The sequence below is a fragment of the Rhipicephalus microplus genome, chromosome X (genome assembly GCF_043290135.1).
Source record: "Rhipicephalus microplus isolate Deutch F79 chromosome X, USDA_Rmic, whole genome shotgun sequence".
NCBI lineage: Eukaryota > Metazoa > Arthropoda > Arachnida > Ixodida > Ixodidae > Rhipicephalus > Rhipicephalus microplus.
Window position 1 is genome coordinate 233,013,937 of NC_134710.1, and position 19,300 is coordinate 233,033,236.

Consider the following 19,300-nt stretch of genomic DNA (forward strand, 5'->3'; position numbering starts at 1 on the left):
ATTTCTGCATATATATATATTTATGTGTGTGTGTGCGTGTGCGTGTGCGCGCGTGTGTGTGTGTGTGTGTGTGTGTGTGTGTGCGCGACATATGCTTTAAAATATAATATACGCACAATATAAACAGACTCATATGTAACGTCAAAATTGGCACACTGACTGCCAAGGCCCTCCCCCGCTGTCTGCGCCTACTGGGTACCAATAATAATCAATAGTCAAACTGCATTACTGCTTGGCTCAAAGCAATCTTTCACCCTGTCGTATACTGTGCACAATCTCTCGAAATCGCCAATCTAGCGACGTTATTAGGTTCCACAATTTTTTCATGTGGTCAGCTGGACTGTTAAGCTTGAGAACGCATGTCCAATCTCCGGCCAAGGTGAGCGCTTTTTTATGGTGGTGAATAGGACAAACACCTGTCAACTTAGATTGATGTGCGCCTTGGAGAACCTCAAGTATAGTCAAAAATAACCAGGAGCCCCTATTGCGGGGTGGCCCTTAGTAATGTAGCGGCTTTGACCCGGGAAACCCCAGCTGTTATTACACTATTATATGCTCAAGGAAAGAGATGCTCTCGCCTTGTTTCAGAACATTCGAGCTTAAAAAAACATTTTTCGCCACTTTAGCTTTTTCTAAGTGTAATTTTTTGCGCACTATTCACGCATTACATACCAGAAAGTCAGCACCCATAAGGTATATAAACAAGCTTTGCAACACTTTAAAATCACTGCCGATCAGTACCCGACGCTCGTAAGAACAAGCGAGCCGAATGTCATAGCACAGAACGAGGCCTAGAATTTACAATTATTTCTTAAAATTGGCTGGAAATTGCTCCCTCTTCTCTCTACAAATTATGTCACTTACTCAAATGACTACGCCACACCGAAGTTCACGGCCACTGGCTGACTTCAGGATCACGAGCGGGATAGTTACTGTGGCCGCCTTGGGAAGCCATGACGTGCTCACGCCCACTCTTACATTTCCGCTGAAAGTTTCCCGCGAGTTTGTGGGAAAAAAGAAAAGCTTAAGGTGATGACGCATGCGTAACTTCCTGCTTAGCTTCTAGTGCGATCGTCCGATTACGAGAGAAGAGAGGAAGCAATTACGGCGGGCGAGATATCCTCATAACTGCTGTAGCACTTGGCGAATAGTAAATATTTTCTTGGTGGTCAATTTGTAAGCGAATTAACTCCTTTGATGAAGCCATTGGGTAGTTACTTGGAGAAGTTTTGCAGGGCCTCTGTAACATAAACAAAATGCTCCAAGTCACTTGTGTCTTACAAGGGCAAACCGTCAGATTTCCTGAGAGATATTGCTATTGCCAATAAACTCATTGACTGATTGTATAATCCCCGATCGAGTAACAACCCTTAACGACAAAATTTTTGTAAAATGGCTGCGCTGCACTATCAGCACAACAAAACAGCTGATCGCTACATGAAAAGACCAACCTCATGGCTGCGCACTATCTATTAGTCTGCTGCACGCAAGAGTGCTCATATTACACTTAAAGGCTAATATTACAAGAACAAGCAATTGTAACGACCACGCATTAATAATTCATTTAAGCTGAGTGCTTATGGCAGACGTGGCCAATTTATAGGGGCCCTGAATGCTCTCATATTTCAAAAGACGTGCAGCGACACAGCTCCTCAGTGTGGGGATTATTAAACAGAGACGCTAATGAGGTTCCCATTCGACCAAACTAAAATCAACGTCAAAAAAAGCTTCGAAAATTCTCTCGCTATATAACACATACATTGCGCATCCTGTTAGCTTGGTTTCACGTAAATTGCAAAATTCACGTGATAGTTAATGCGGATGACTAAGCAATCGCGTGGTTCTCTTCGCAGAGGTCTAAAGGTTTTTCAATAATACTTTTTTACGTATTTGATCCTAGAGGTGTGGCTTAAACGAAAAGTTGCACCACGCACGTCTAACGTACTTTCTCAATGTAGCGCAAGTTGCGTCTAGCTTAGGTCTAACAAGATTGTAAAGCACATTGTTAGAAAAAAGGACCCGTGGTCCCTTTCTTATGCCCGACACGAAAGCGGCCACTACAACCGTGAGAACATTAAGCGACTTCAAGCTACTAAAAGAAAGTGGCGTAGCATTTTTGGGTACACCATTGCGAATCAGCAAGGTCAACAAATGTTGCTTTTATGCTGAATCGATAAGGCATGAATAATGAAAGTTGACCGCCAGATTTAACAGCGAAAGCTGATATGAGATCACAACACAGGTCACGAGTGGTGCCGTAGTAGCCCGACGCTACCGCCACCGGTGTCCGCAACCACCTTCACACAAAATAAGAAGAAAAAGCTCAAATTCAGAACACCAAAAACACGTGGTGACATAGTGGGAATCCAACCCGCGCCCACTTCATGACAGCCTAGTATTGCACTGCTCATCCATGCTGAAGCTTGGAACTCATTCGAAAACTTGCCTTAGGTAGGCTTGATGTCGGGAAAGGAATCGCGTTAATAGGGGTAATAAAGCATTTTACAACAGCAAAGGAATAACCAGGCGTCACACAATGCGAATAGCGTAATGAGTGGGTTGTCCAATGCTCAAAAACAATGAAAAATCTTGTTCTTCATCACCCATGAGCTGTGGTGCATACCCACTTCCGGCATAATTCTTCATTGTCGTCAGCCACTCCATTAAAAAATGCACAAAATTTACAACACGTGTGTAGCGGATACCACACTTCTCCAAAGAATGACGAAGGATAGAAGAGTGAATGCCGGCTTACTACATGAAAGTTTTGATAATTTGTAACATAGTGGGTAACCATCAAGTGTGCTTCTAGCATTTATCCAAAGAGTGTTTAAAAAAGGCTCTGAAAGGTCATTCTTCACGCTTTCTTGGAGACTGGGCTGTGCATTCCACGTAGGCCTTGCAATGTTTTTGAAGGTATACCTCTTGATGACCTAGAAAGTGACGTCTAAAATTGTTAACACTTTGTCTGTGACGTCTTAAGAGCCTTATAATACTTCCAATTTTGATTACTGAAATCAGAAGGAAGACCGTTGTGTCCACTTGCACAACCAACAGAAAGTTCAGTGACGCGCTTTAAGCCGAGCTTGATTTATCTGCATAAAGAGGGAATGCCTGACAATAGAAACGGAGCCAAAAGTGGCAATGTGAGGAGTTCTATGGTCTATTCACAACATGGCCTTAGCAATCTAATGCTGAAAATAAGTGGTGGCGAAGATAAAGAAGAGACACGAGCTTCGAGGGAGCAGAAGTCATTTAAAACAAGCTCCAACAGTTCAGCCAAAAATAGCATCTCTGGACTTGATGCTCCATTGTCTGTATGCTGCAGCAACCCTGAAAAAATTTCTAGCTGTTTTGTTATTGAAGTTGTCGACAGACCCGACTACATTGCTATAAAAGCCCGAAACGTGTGTAAAGAAGAGAAAAGCCCCAAACGAAAGCGAAATACAAGTTCGCACATAAACAAAGATGCAAAGACTGTTACAGAGTACTTGTGAAAATCATTTTCAGTCATACGTATGACGATCTCAGCCATCAAAACGACAAGCATGAAGGAGAATGTGCTCTTCCAAAATATGCTATTGAAGATACATAGATATCTCTCTCAACGCGCGCAGAGTAGACGAATTTAACGAAAGCACCTGACAGCTTGAAAGGAAAGAATAACGGCATGGAAAGGGAAATATTCAAGAAAAGAATTAACCGACAGTCAACTCATGTGAGAACTAAAGAAGTCCTGAAAGCAAGAAACAGCACGCAAATACCTCCAAAGATGCCCCGTTATACCAGGAACGCACAAGGCATCGAGTGACCTAACCACGTGCGAGCAGCGATCTCATGCAGGAAGAGTGGCTGTAAGTAAAAATTGCACGAAACAGCTCATACATAGATGGAAAAGAAAAATACCTTACTAACAGCTATATGGTTTTGTGTCAATGACCAGACTACGGACATGAATTGGAATTATTGCGAACTAGATTTGATTGACTCCACCAAACCAAAAGATCGTTATGTGCGTGACTCATTTGTGAACGCGTGGTTCGTGCCGAGACTGAGTGAATCAAGACGACACATCAGTAGTCAGCTAACGAAAAGACAGTGCAAAGTGTTACCAGCGAAGTCAATTAAATCTACCTACTGCAGTGGCTCGGCAGTATTTTGTGCTATTTTGCCATCTTTTTTTATTTTCATTTTTCGTCGGCTGAAAGATCTTAAAAATGGATGACGAAGACGGTCTCGCACCGCGCGCTTGCAATCATCATTAGAAGTGAGTAAGGAATAAAACGAGGAGAAAGATGGCAGGCATGCTGTCCGTTTCTGCCTTTTACATAGGGAAGTTCAAAAAGGGCAACCATTACGTTATATGTTAATCAGAGAAATTCACGACTACGCTTAAAATAAGATTACAGGTCTCCAAAAAGCGCTGCTCAAGTTACATTTGGTTACCTTCTATAAAATATAAGACTTCATGAGTCTTGGGGCACGGAATTAAAAAAAATTTGCAGAAACTCTTATAACATGTGATTGTCGATACAAAGCAATATACTTGCTTTTCAAGCTATTCGTTCTATATTAACGTCATACCGTTAGAGATCTTGTTTTGAGGATATTCCAGTCTCGGCGTCAGCGTCGGGGCAGCGTCGTTAGTTGGGAGCAACAAATCGACGTTGTCCGTGAGCGGAAATGCGAGACAGATGGTATTAAGTAAATAAGAAAAAAAAATTAGGTCTTGGTGAGAACCAAATGTGAATTTCATGTAGTAGGCAGAATCTACGCATTTATATAGCGTGGTAAAATCGTATGATCGCCGCAGGCATCAAACCATGCATACTAATTTCATAGCGAGTGAGTGGTTTGCAGATGCCCTCCCATTACGAAGTGCGCAGCTGAGCAGGTGTGCGTGGCCCCTTACGGATGCGCAGTGGATTATTCGCCAATTTTTAAAAGAGAGTTATGGTGTAGTGGGTACTTCACAAGTGTATTTCCAACAGCCATTCTATGAGAGAGAGAAAGGAAGAACGTTGACTCTTTATAAGGCTTCCAAGGATAGCTTGAAAGGCCCAATGTTACGCACACGAACATTCCTTTCCTTGCGGCGTGTTTGAAGGTGATGCGCACGGGGGTTCGATTACGCTACCGCAATCTACTCTTGAAGACGAGGCTCAAGCGTACTCCAAGGTTTCAATGAACTATAAACATGACGGCCAATATTTTTTTAAGGGAGGTTACTTAGATAGCAGCTGCAGTGTAAGTAATTTTACGGAGAACAGAGCCACCAGACAAGACACCTGAAACCGTTTTTGTTCGGTAACGAACGCGCCATGAAACGCGCATCGGCTAGTGCAAGACACGACCAAACATGATAATCATGACATAGAATTTATGCACGGCATAATATACGTCCACCAGGTAATGTTGTGCTGATTTTAAAGTGGCATATGAACTATCCTTATTCGTGCTTCACATATCGTCGATTCGCAGTGTACGCGTGATCTGCAAGTTTTTCCACTGCACTACAGAGATGGATATACGACATCCACGTTTTCAACGGAACAGAAGCCTATAAGACACCGTGGTCATGTTCTCTGCCTTTCTTCGGCCTCTGTGGCTACGCGAATAGCACAATCTGGCGTTGGTGAAAGCAACATAGCGCCTGGTCACGTGGGGCCGCGGACGAAGGTGAGTATTCAATTAGTAAAGTCGATAGCTTGCTGTTGGTACATCAGTAATAAGCAAGGAGCAAGGAACAAGAAAGGTGGAAGCATTACGTCACGCAATTGAAGCCCACCATGTCGGCCAAACACGTGATCAAAACGTCAGAGCATTTGGTAGGTTTTAGTGCTCCCGCTGGCATTCCTTTTAGGGGCGAAGCTTCTTAGGGCGTCGGTACAGTGTAGCGCGGGTCTGTCCATCCTCCGTCGATGTCGTACGTAGCCACCAGGATGTGAGATGGAAGATAGTGGTACTTGGAGTGTTCACTAGATAGACGCACGGACGGACACGTGGACGGACGTATGGACGGACGCATGGACAGACTAGCAGATGGACGGACGCATGGACGGACGCGCGGAGCGGGTATGTGCCACAGGGGATGCGAGATGGCGGTACTTGGAGTGTTCACTAGCTAGACGCGCGTACTGACGTACAGATGGACGGACGCATGAACGTACGGACGGATGGACGCATGGACAGATGAACGGACACATAGATAGACGCACGGATAGTCACGCGGGCGAACGAAAGCAAGAACGAGTGAACGGACGGAAGCATGGACGAACTGACGGACGCTTCGCCCCACTCACCATCATTCACACCTTGGATATGCTGTCATTTTGTTGTAACCTGCTCCATGAGCCGGTCGATCTGCGCCGAACAAGCGCGTTTCAAATAAAAGCTACCGTGTACCATAACAGAAAGCCTCGGCTAATCCTATTTCTTAATTGCGTGATCTTGAAGCAGGTCAAGTGCTTGGCTGACACTGCTGGCTTCAAAACGGGTTGACTGGTTGGGCTGGCTGTGGGACGCAATGCTCTTTCCTTTTTTTTTTTGTCCTTCCCTAATAATAAGTGACGGAAACTTTATTCACGAAATAATTGAATGTTTTGTACATTATATCAGCCGCAGTATTGACTTGGTTGTTACCTGTGACACTCAGCTTCCACATCTACTCGATGTAACAGTTAGAATAAGAGAAAGAGTACTTTATTCAAGTAAGCACAATATAGAGCTCAGCGCAGAGGCAAAGGCTAAAGGCAATCAGCCTCGGAAACTAATAACATTCTACCAATCTTCACTGAGACAGTGAGAAGAATTTTCGCAGACACCAGAAGCGAGCATTCTACACGCAAGCGATTTATTTCTGGCAGTAATATAGTGGGTGCTGCATTTGTTGATAGCGTTGTTCTGCTTGGTGTTGTGAGATCCCTGTCTGGAGACCATGCAACATATATCAAATAATTTTGTTGATTCTATTCCTCTTCGGTATAGTACTTGCGGGTGGCGCATTAACACTAAGAGAAAAATTTTGGGGTTTTCCAGAAACATTTATTTATAGCAAAATGAAGATTGAGGCAATGAAATCCAGCACTGCATAGCAAATGGAACGTCGAGGAAAGTTCGCAGTCTTTGATTTAGGTATCGCAAACGTACTTAAAGAACTATATTTTGCGTCGTGTTCGGCATGAGCTTTGCGTTGTACGATTATCGGACAGTATGCCATCAAGCGGTGGGCGTGGGACGCTAAGCTGAATACTTAATGACCACCTCAGGCCACACGATAAAGAAACGTTCCAATACTGCGTCCATTCAGAAGAAGCATGCACAAAGTATCTCTTCCCGCAAGTGCAGCGCGCAAATTCTCCTGAGTGCTCTTAGGAAAAAGACCGCCGGGTATATATATCACCCGTTCAGTTGGCATTTCCAAACAGCTCCGAAGGAAGATGTGCATGAAGAATTTAAGGACCTTCCTCTTCTTTCTTGTTCCCAAGCAACTTGGAATATAGCCAAGCACTGCATTTGCGGTTACAACGACAGCAAGCCTAAGCGATTTCTCAGTAGAAGATGTAGCGTGAAAGAGAAGACAATTTGCATGTACGAAACATATATCATTGTGAGGTTCGCGGCATCCTCTTTCTGTTCAAAGAAAACTGCTGACGCTGTACCACTCGTGTATATCACTCTGTGCTTCGTCCTCTAGGGCACTAGAATTACCTTGCACTGTGCAGTACCGCATAAGCCCCAACGATCGAATACGTTAGTGAAATTGAACAACATAATTACCGCGGCTTGCGCAATAGCGAGGAAATTAGGGTCCTAGCAGAGCTGCTGGGCACCTAACTAGTCCTATATCTTGGCTCGGCTTTTACTCTGTCACCTTTTTCTTCCTCACCCTATGCTATACGGTAATAATCTTGGTTATGATTGCCTTTTTTTTATCTTCTTTGGTTGCTGTTTTTATTGGTACTTTTGTGACTACTCATTTTTCTATCTTTCTATATTTTTCTGTTTCGTCTCATTCTCTCCATCTCTTTTTTTTCTCTCTCTCTCTTTCTCTCTTTGTACTAATTATTCCTTTCCAGTTTTCACCCTTCTTATACCCACTTCCACTTCGCATCCCCTTGCCATAATCGAGAACGCAGGGCTAGTGCGCCTAGATATCAGAGTGGTCACGGCGTTCTCCTTCGGATCGTGGGTATTCGGGTTCAAGTCCCACCTTCACAAGATGTTTTTCAAAAACTTCATTCTATCTTTCTCTTACAGCGAAAGCTGTTATGAGATCACAACTCGAGTCACGCGCGGCGCCGTAGTTGTCCGCCGCCGCCAACGGTGTCCGTAACAACTATTGCACGAAATAACAAAAAATCTAGTACCAATGACATAGTGGAACTCGAACGCGGGTACGTTGCATGCCAGCCCTGTATTCTACCACAGAGCCACGCCAGTACTCCGGACTCGTTCACAAGCTTTCCTTAGGCAGGCTTGATCTGGGGAAAAGAATTGCGTTTATATGCACGATAAAGCGTTTAGAACACCTAAAGACCAACCAGGCGTCACACAATGCGAATAGCGTAACGAGTGGGTCGTCCAATGCTCCCACCCACTACAAAAGCTTGTTCTTGACCACCTATTAACTGTGGCACATACCCACTTCATGCATGACTCCTCATCGCTGTGAGCCACTGCATGAACAATTGGAACAAAATTTCGTGCAAGTTTTAGTGGATAGCACGCTTCTCTGAAGAATGACGAAGGATAGCATAGCAAATACTGGCCTACTCATCATCATCACCACCACCACCACCACCTTCACCATCAACATCATCATCATCATCAGCATCATCAGCATCAGCCTGACTACGTCCACTTCAGGACGAAGGCCTCTCCCATGTTCTGCCAGTCAACTCGTTCCTGTGCTTTCTGCTGCCAACTTACACCCGCAGACTTCTTAATTTCATCTGCCCACCTAACTTTCTGTCTCCCCCTAACCCGCTTGACTTCTCTGGGAATCCAGTTAGTTACCCTTATTGACCAGCGGTTATCCTGTTTACGCGCTACATGCCCGGCCCACCTCCATTACCTCTTCTTGATTTCAACTTTGATATCCTTAACCCCCGTTTGTTCTCTAATTCACTCTGATCTCTTCTTTTTTTTAAGGTTACACCTACCATTTTTCTTTCCATTGCTGGCTGCGTCGTCCTCAATTTATGCTGAACCCTCTTTGTAAGTCTTCAGGTTTCTGCTCCATTGCTAAGTAGCTGCAAGATGCAGCTGTTATATACCTTCCTCTTGAGAATTAGTGGCAATCTACCTGTCATGATTTGAGAGTGCTTGCCAAATGTGCTCCACCCCAATCCTATTCATCTAGATACTTCAATCTTGTGGTTCAGCTCCGCGGTTATTACCTGCCCTAAGTAGACATAGTCTTTTACAACTTGAAGTGCACTATAACCTATCTCGACGCGCTGCTCTATTCCGAGGTCGTTGCATATTACTTTCGTTTTCAGGCCTACTACCCAGAAATTACTTTGAATAATGCCGTAGTGGGTACCAAGCAAGCGTGCTTGCAGCAGTTTCCCAATAAGCGTTTAGAAAAAGCTTGGAAAGGCCAATTTTTTAGGTTTCACTTTGACTTTTCTGCGCCTTCCGCACAGGCCTGGCGTTTTTTTTCTCTTCTTTTTTTTCTTTCTCTCTCTTTATAGCCATTTTCTTGCTGATCAGGATCATCACATCCCACACGAAGGCAATGGGCGCAAGTGTTCTGGGAGTGAAACAGAAGAGGACGAAGAGAGTGCATGTGGGTTTATGATTATGATAATTTTCTATCTACGACACATGGTCACCTTTGAGCATGACAGCCATGTTGTAAAATTATATCCGCCATGACCTCGTCATTGTTGGTTATAGTTCCTATGTTTTTTTGTAAAGTTTGGGAGAGAAAAGGATTTTCTCTAATGAAGCATGCGAAAATAGATTAAACCTCTTTTATTGTGCTGTATATTGTTGTTTGTGCGCAGCAGCGATACGTCGAAACAGTGCAGTGGGTAGCCGTCACCTAGTGGAGGCAAAATGTGACATCGTAAACTTCTGTTTCTGACCAATGATAGTATGATAACACATAAAAATTGAACCTATCGTATACATTACGTTTCACAGGAATCGTTATTCGCGAATAATCGGCTGGAGGTGCTCAGTGGCTGTAGTGAGCTGCTACCGCAAAATAGATCCTTGACACGACTCCAAAACAATGGTTTCAATTATGTCAGTTTTATTATGTTGATAGAAGGCTGCAATTGAGTATGGTAAATGACTAAAGCTACTTCAAATTTTGCGACTTGACTCTTATTTCTAATACATGACCTGAACATCGAATTAAGTCTAAAATTAATCCCAAGAATTTGAGTTTTACAGGTTAAGTAAATTCGTATAGCTCTAAAGTTACCTCCAAGAAACATTTGTCACTATATAGCGAAGTTTCAGTCGCTTGACTCAATATGAAGGAATTACCTACTCACCCAGTTATCATGGAGACCGAATAGGCTTCGCGAGTAGCGTGAACTCATTGAAAGAAGGACTGTTGCTGAATCCCGCGTTGCGACACGAGGACTTTGCTAGGGTAGCAGCTATCTTTCTTCGCAGCGTGTTTATGTATACAACTTTATCATTCTGCCGCAACTTCAACGATGGTGGAGGAGAAAAGCTAGCTTGATGTAGTGCTTCACCTTAAAATAGTCATGAAACGGTTGTTTTACAACAGCAATGTGGCACCATCGGTAGCCAAACGCGCTAATACTATCATCAGCCCGAGTGGACCTGCATAGACGCTTTGCCTATCGAGGAACGCGGAACCACATGGCGGAACTCTAGGGCATATCGAGCACGCGCAAGAGGCACTCATCGGCGTCTACCCTACGCGATCCGCGTCCCACAAGAACGCTGCCTAAGATTACGTCACCTGGAGAGCGGCCATTGCGTATGGCGAAGACACTGATGGGGGTCCCAATTGCACGCACTCGCAAGCACCGAAGAGCTCCGCGTTCCTCGATAGACAAAGCATTACTTACAATGACGTCACCTAGTCAGTGCATGTGGACGCCGGTAGTTTCGCATTGTTCTTTTAGAACCAGCGATTTAAGTACCCTTTAAGCATCACTACTGGTTTATTAAAACGTAACAAATTTTGATGTATTTCTAAAACTGTAAATTTGAAACTTATTGTTTCGTACTGTAGGAAGCTTCAGTGCGGTACTTGTTTAATGACAAAGCAATGATGAAATGATGCATAGAGACACAGCACAATGATTTTCAGGAGTGTTGTCATTTAAAATAAAAACATTCTAAAAATCGCAAAAAAAAACATTCCAATCATCACACAGACATTGGCGCACGTGGGAAAACAGTGAAAAAACTTTTTTAGCACGTAAGCTATTGTCACGTCCTATCGACTACAGCAAGTTTACTGAAAGATTTATTTGGCGTAAGCAGAAGCAGCCAGGTTATTTTGAAGAAATCATGTCCATAGGCCGCACCAGTTATCTGTCATCTCTCATCAGCTGTTTATGCGTTACAGAGGTTGATTTCTGGCAAAAGAAGCATTTTTGTGGGTCCTGTTTGCGTCACTTTATATTACAACCTGGAAAGTAATAACACGAGTTTTTGGTTGTTACTGAAAAGAAATGATATGCTGATTATCCCAGTCATTTAGAAATCGAATGTAGCTTTGAATTCTCTACTTGGACTGCGCCCTGACAACTTGTGATAGTTTTCCTCACCTCCCGTACCAAAGCGAGCTTGAATTTCACAAATCAATTGTTGTGGCGCCATCTGAGCGTTTTCTATGTAAACCGGGTGGAGAGAGATGAAGAAAATAGCAACTTGCCGGGCAAAGACATCGCACGCTCAAAACGTTCGTTACTTCTAGTTTATGCACGGTGGGGACCAAACGCTGCAGCCTTCCTATAAGCCAGCCAGAATACCACTCCTTCGCAGCCACAAATAAGCCTGTCGTCTTATGTATGCATCCTCTGTCTCGGTTACTTAAAACAAGATGCAACAACACGCTTTAGACCCTACGTATGTTGATCCATTTTTCATTGGGGACACTTCGCCGCACTCCTGTGGTAGTGAGGGGAAAAGGAGCCGTTATGAAGCCTGGAAACTTGGGCAAGTTGGTAGGACATAACTGAATATACAAACAGCTCAACCAAGAAGTAATTGATTGATATGTGAGGTTTAACGTCCTAGAACCACCATATGACTATGAGAGACACCGTAGTGGAGTGCTCCAGAAATTTCAACCACCTGGGGTTCTTTAACGTGCACCCAAATCTGAGCACACGGGCCAACAACATTTCTGCCTCCATCGGAAATGCAGCCGCCGCAGCCGCGATTCGATCCCGCAACCTGCGGGTCAGCAGCCGACTACCTTAGCCACTAGACTTACGCGGCGGGGCGCAACCAAGAAGTAGCTACAGCGTAACTATGGAAGCGAAAAGCAAGAATAGAACTGAGCGCTCACTTTAAACAATGATTTAGTAGTGAAGTGGGGTACATATGTAGGTGAAGAAAGAGACTGGGCATGCGTGTAAGGGTGCAGTTAACAACCACTACGATAGAATGTAAGCAAAACTCTTTTCTCTTGTTGATTGAGCTGGAAACAAACACACTGCATAAAAAAGATCGAGATACGCAATCTCTTTTTTGCAAAAGCGTAACTGATGGGAAACTTACACATGTATCGTCAAACTTACGTATGTGATAGGCTTCAATTATCTCACGCGAGGCCAGTAAGTGGTGTTTGCCTATTACCTCGCAATGCTGAAAGAGGAGCACGCAGCCGCACTCTCGGCAGTGGATTCCGAGGTGCCCTTGAAACGCATTGTGCACATTTTGATGGTGAATATGTAATTCACCCATGAGTTTCACTGTTGCAAAAAGAGATTGCGCATCTCGATCTTTTTAAGCTGTTTGTTTCCAGCTCAATTTACAAAGGACAAAAGTTTTGCTGACATTTTATCACAGTTGTTGTTCACAGCACCTGTCTACTCATGTCCAGTTCCTTTTTTCACCTGCACATCAATGTACTATTAAATCATTGTTAAAAGTCAGTGCTCTTTTTTATCTTTTTTGCTTCTATTGTTACGCTTCAAGTACTTCTAGGTTGCGCTGTTCGTGTATACAGTTATGCCCTCCCAACTTGCCCAAGTTTCCACGCTTCATAACTTCATTCCTAGTATAACGACTCTTTTTCTAGTTATTTTGCCCCTCACAGTCTTTTAATAAGTCGCCTCGCCCTGGCTGTTCGGAAAGCTATAGCTTTGCCTGCTGCATTCGTATCAATATCTTTCCTGCTGAGGTGGCGTTCCTTTGTGCTGGCATCATCCCCTCGGTTCAACACGGCACTCACATTTGCAAAATTTTGCGGTCCGAATAGTAGCGCCAGCCCCGTCTTTGCCGCGGGAGTCTCTATCTGCAGCTACAACGTTTAGAAAGGCCCTGACAGAAAGACGGAATTTATTTGGGAACATACACTCCGTAGCCCATATATGAGCTGTCCCTTCAAAGAAGCCAGCGTTGCCGAAAAACCATGTGCAGATTGTTGGTAAAGTTAAACTTTCTGAAAAAGTGCGTGATGTTTTGGGACATGGACCAAAGTTTGCCGTTGAACCTTGAAAAATGCACCAAGAGCTGCTCCCTCTCGTAGAAGTTACTCGACGTACCCCGGACAGCGAGATAAACAGGTGTGTTTCTGACGGTGTGAATGTTTTAACACGCTGTAAAGCCACCTAGCAGTGCTGTGCACAACGCAGTGTCTTTCTTGAAAACCCAGTCTCTGGCTCTTCTACCGTCAGACAAAGAAGCATGCTTCGCTGTTTTGCCTACCGTTTTGTTTAAGGACAAAGCCACTTTGGCCATTGACTGTTCTTAAGCCCAGCGACATTTCCCTTGCGAAAACTAAACTTAAATTAAACGGGCTTCGCAACTCTCTCAGCCTAAATAAATCGGCGAAATTATTTACAATTTAAAGAAACTAAGCCTGGACATCTGTTTTATCGCTAAGACGCACAAGATTGACGGCCCAATTCGGGTGATAGTTTTTGAACAGGGGACTCAGAAAAAGAGGTGGCCATGTTTTTACCAGAACAGGTTAACCTGACAACTATTGACGATCCTTTTCTGGTGAAAGACTACGAGGTGGTTCTTACGTTTTTAAATACCAATGGCAATGGACTGAAGGTTTTTTCCATAGACGTGAACGATTTGCGTTATTCGCTTCTACATAATGCACTGCTCCAGTGCCTAGATGAACGCATTCATTCCTTTGGGTCGATAGATTTCTAGAATGCGTCAGGTATGCCGGTACATGGTTTTCTAGAATTGCTTTTGTTTTATATAAAGCCAATGATTGTGTCTTGGAATGAGCAATATTTTATTCAGAGAAGTAGTGTTTGCGTAGGTTGTTGTTTGGCACCAGTCTTGAGTGACATTTTTCTCGCGCATAAGGATCATCACAATCAAAAATATCTCAGCTTGTCTCTTCTCGTGAAGAGAAGGTTTGTAAATGATGTTATAGTATTTGTTATTATTTAAATGCATTTCTTGAAGTTGTTGTGGCTGGTCTTTTAGGTTTGTTTTAGAATCACTTGCATCCACAGAAACTTACTCATGAGCTACCGTCTATTAATCTTATAACGTTCTTAGACCTAACACTGTCTTCAAAGCAATCATTTGTGCTGGCTGTTCTCGCCGAAAAGTCGTAAACTCCTTTTTCTCTTTCTAATCAGCTCATTCAAAACTGATGAAAAGGAGTATTGATAACGTTTGCCTTGTTACCGCTTTTAGGAGGTCATGCGCGCACTCGATGCAACGCAGTTTTAAAGCTCAGGTCGAGTTAAGAGCTGGTTACTTGAACGCCCCGATTTCTGCTCTACTGTATATGCTTTTGATACAAATAAAAAATGAAGGAGGGAAATCTCGGCTTCGAAATGCGTTAGTTGCTAAGAGGTGTGCCGCAGTCTCTTATCTGCAGAACGTTTCGCACAGGCGAAAAGAAAATCTGGAAACACGTTAATATCGCTGTTGTATTTTCCGCCTCGGAAAAACTATCAAAGCTTTGTAAATTGGGTAAATTATCCAGCTGCAAATAGAGTAGGATGTTCTGCAAAACACAGAACGCCCATTGTACCTTGCGCTAGTGGTGTCGTATATCTTCTTCCGCTATCCAGCGGTAACATACACATATGATTAACCGGGAGTTGCTTGATTGATCGTTTAAAAGAACGTAATATTAATGAGCAATATTGCCGTTCAAGGACACCTCGGAATCCACTGCTGAGAGTCGGGCTGCGTGCGCCTCTTTCAGCGTTGCGAGGTAATAGGCAAACACCACTCACAGGCCACGCGTGAGATAATTGAATTCGATCACATAAGTAAGTCTGATGGTACATGTGCAAGTTCCCCATTAGGTGCGCTGTTGCAAAGAAATAGAGATTGCCTATCTCGATCATTTTCATGCTGTGCATTTGTTTCCACCTCAATCAACATGAAGCAAGAGTTTTGCTGACATTCCATCGCAGTGGTTGTTAACTGCATCCTTCTATGCATGCCAAGTCTCTTTTTTTACATACATATCTACGCCACTCTACTATTAAATCATTGTTTAAAGTCAGCGCTCTGTTCTATCGTTTCATCCTTGTTTTTCGCTCCCGTAGTTACGCTGTCTTTATTTCTAGGTTGAAGTGTTTGTACATTCAGAGAGGGAACGATGTATCTTTTTAGTATAACACTTCTGTACTTTCTGTTTCTTCGTTAAGTGTTTCGGCAGTGCGTGTGAACTTGGTTCCCTATCTGAAAGCATAAAAAGTGGATTGTTACGAAGGTCCACCCAGCCTGAAGGCATGACGAATAACCACCGAAAGAGAAGAACGAAGACAACACAATGAAAAAAGACACTGAGCTGTAGTCTAGCGGGGGATGACTCCCAACACACCTTCATCTCTGTACTGACGAACAAGATGAAAAAAAAATATTCATAAGCAGTAGACTTCTACGCTAGCAAGACCAGTGACCCTGACGATCTTAATGAAGGTAGTATCCCGTCGTCTTTGGGCCGAAATAAATAAACCTCAATGATGCTTTAGATAGTACTGAACAGGCAGTCACTGGGCGTAAGATAAAAAACTTGGCGTAATATAGAAGAATGTCTTGCCTTGATTTTATTATGAAAGGTGTCATGCGTATCTAAATTTAAAGCGTGGGTACAAATAGGTGCGAAAACCTATTAACACTGTAGTCGATATCGACAAGAAATGAAGGGTAACACGGAAGCTTCAAGTGACGAAATGTCATTGAGCAGGGAATGTCGTTGAAGCCAAGGTTTCCACCAGCGGAAGAATACCAACACACTTATCGAAACTATTGCTCAAGTAGGATTCTCTGTTCAAATATTTCTCATCATACTGATGTTGATGTTGCTTATAGGTATGCATTACAAAAAATAACAAATCATGGAGTAGTGCAGAATTACAGTCCACTCCCAGCTACCAACGGCTGCTTGTGTGTATAAGTGGTGTCACTTCTCTTACACTCATCGAGCTGACAAATGTGTAAGATGTCTATATGCCAAGTTGACTTTCTTGGTAACCCATCCAGCTTAGTATTGATATTCGAAATATACAGTGTCCTCTCCTACATCAACGCCCTTCACCTTAAAAAACGTTTTCGGCCATTCGTACCTACGCTAGTTTATTGACATGACTGGCATAGAGATGCACATCTTAATACGGTCTGTTCGAAATTGGCAGTGTGCCTCCAATGTCTAGACTATCACGTGATACATCTGCTTCACTCTTCTCACGCCCTAGTGACTCATTCAGAGAGAAAGGGTATCTACGTTCCTTAGCAGGAGTCAAGTGATCTCGATTATTATGAGAGTATAAGACCTAATCTAAGATAACGCAAATGTTTGCATTTCTCGTTCAACATCGTGGATAACGCTTTGAAAAATTTCGAAATATTCTTAATAGCAAACTGTTTTGAGAGCACCGATTCTTACCAATCATGGAATCTGCTCAACCATTTAGGTTAACCACTTTCTCCACATGTGCCTACACAGCACAGCCCTTTCCCACATACATTATAATTCGACCTATATCTTAGTGTGGATCAAGAACCACCAGTCTTTCGATTTACGGCAATGCTTCTAAATCGGACTTTCAAAATGCTCGTTGAGAGCGCCTATCCTGGAGCAGAGGTATATATATGATGAAATCTGCGCAGACAGATAGTGGAAAATTTTCATGTTTTCCCATAGGCGTGACCAGGGTACCCCGTTAGCGGTGCGCAAAGTATCATCGCAGTTAAGAACCCCCCCTCCCCCACAATGAATAAAAGCAACGAAAACGAAATGGAAGTGATGACTCACCACTCGCTATGGCCTGCCCTTGGTGCCCGACTTTCCTGCAGTCAAGATAGGAAGAAAATAGTTAATACAATTTTACACTAAGGGTTTTCGATCGCCATTATCATGAACAACCAGGGTGACCATAACTGAGTGAATCTATGGGACATGCTCTGTGCCCCCTCCCCTCATAGGTGATACCTCTACCCCCCTCGTGTGCACGCAAATGCGTTATCTTATCACAGACATGGTGTGCTATAGGGAATCAGCACTGGAGTTTCCACCACCACCCTGGCGGAGAGACCATGCACTTCTCAGCTGCTCCCACAGACGAGAGTGGCGGCTGCTAGTGGCGGTGCGTGCGCATCGCCATAACAAAAGCAAAGGGCCCTGGTGCTACTGCTGTGTACTCATGTGCAACAATATATAAATAGAGCAGGAAAGTATAGAGGAAAGAGAGGATTCAAAGAGGAGGCGGCGTTGCATCCAAGTGCTCAGGCGAGCGAAATTCTGCTCTCGCTCTTCAGTCTAGTGCTCTCGGGCTCGTTTCTAAACCAAATGACACGTGTTTGCTATATTTGTTCGATAGTGAAGACAGCCACCAGAGGAAACAAGGGCCAAACAGTTGAGTGTAAACGGCGTTTTGCCGGAAATAAAACGAGCGTATTATGCAACATACGGCACACGTAAACTTTTATTGTTATCTGGCTGGCTGAGTGTTCAATCGTGCACTTCAGGACTAACAAAATTTGCATGTGTCCACCGTCTGACCACCACCACAAAACTCCATCTGATGCCGCCACGTGAAGCGAATGATTCGTTATGCAGGTAGTCTTTTTTTTTTTGTAAACAGTCTCGTGTACAGGAAAGCTGCCCTGTTCACAGGAATTGTGCGGGGCCACGTTAACCTACGCCTCTGAGCTGTTATCAAAAATACTCTCGTAAAAATACTCTCGTGGTGAACACTCGATATCGAGATGCCTCTGGTTAACTTAATTTGTGCAAAAGACACGGTTCTTGTTGCGAACAAAGCATCGGACTACTCAAAGCTTAGCTTTCTGAAGTCAGCCGATGCAGAAGGCGTTTTTCTCACTGGCTCCCGTGGCTAACTAACATCAGAATTTATGCCTTGCTACAGAAGTATCAAATGTCTTCAATTTTTACTCGTTGTTAACACACAGTTTTAGTTTTTCTGCTTTCCTATGTCGGCATAAATGAAGGTGTCTGTTCAACATCGTTAATTGCTAGGCTTTCATGTGGCAAACAAGAGGTACGCTGTAGTGTGCGTATCAAGACTGTGACCACTTGGCGTTCTATATATCTTGGCTCACGGGTGTTTTTTTTAATATTTTCCTCCCATCAAAGTGCGGCCGCCGTGGTCGCTAATCTATCCCGCGCCCTGAAGAATAGCAGCGTGAAACCAAACGTGCTATGCTCTCATGGTGGTTTGCTTGATCCATGTACCCATGCGTATACATACCGTGGATAGGGCGTACAAACGATGCCAGAAAAAGATTGACGTAGCTACCATTTCGTCTGCTTTTGTTCTTCTTTTGTTTTGTTTCACTGCAGATGTGATCACACACACAAGTTTCGCGGAACTCGGGAACTTGCCGAGCTTTGGCGACGCCTGCTTTTGATTCAGCCAACAGTACAAAAAAGTGAAATCCACACCTCAACGCTCTGCGTTTCATTGGTTAAGATGAAACCAGTCATCGCGTCAACGATGGTCGACAAAGATGGTCGGTGTTTTTTATCAAGAAGCATCATCTTTCTATTTTGTTGTCGTTCCACTGAATGAAGAAGTGCACCAATGCAATGAATGTGTCAGAAGCGTTTCGTCACGACATTTTTTTTTCGAGGCACGGGGTATATACGTTTATTTTGAAACTTTCAATGCCTGAG

At 43.6% G+C, this 19,300-nt stretch overlaps 1 protein-coding gene across 1 annotated transcript in view; it reads right to left on the reverse strand.

Moving 5' to 3' along the window:
- The window catches only part of LOC142775193 (uncharacterized), a 224,191-nt gene that overhangs the window by 51,821 nt on the left and 153,070 nt on the right, over positions 1–19,300 (reverse strand). The window contains exon 4 of the mRNA XM_075876538.1: positions 17,420–17,454. Coding sequence (XP_075732653.1) covers positions 17,420–17,454 — 35 coding nt within the window. The remainder of the gene's footprint in view (positions 1–17,419; positions 17,455–19,300) is intronic.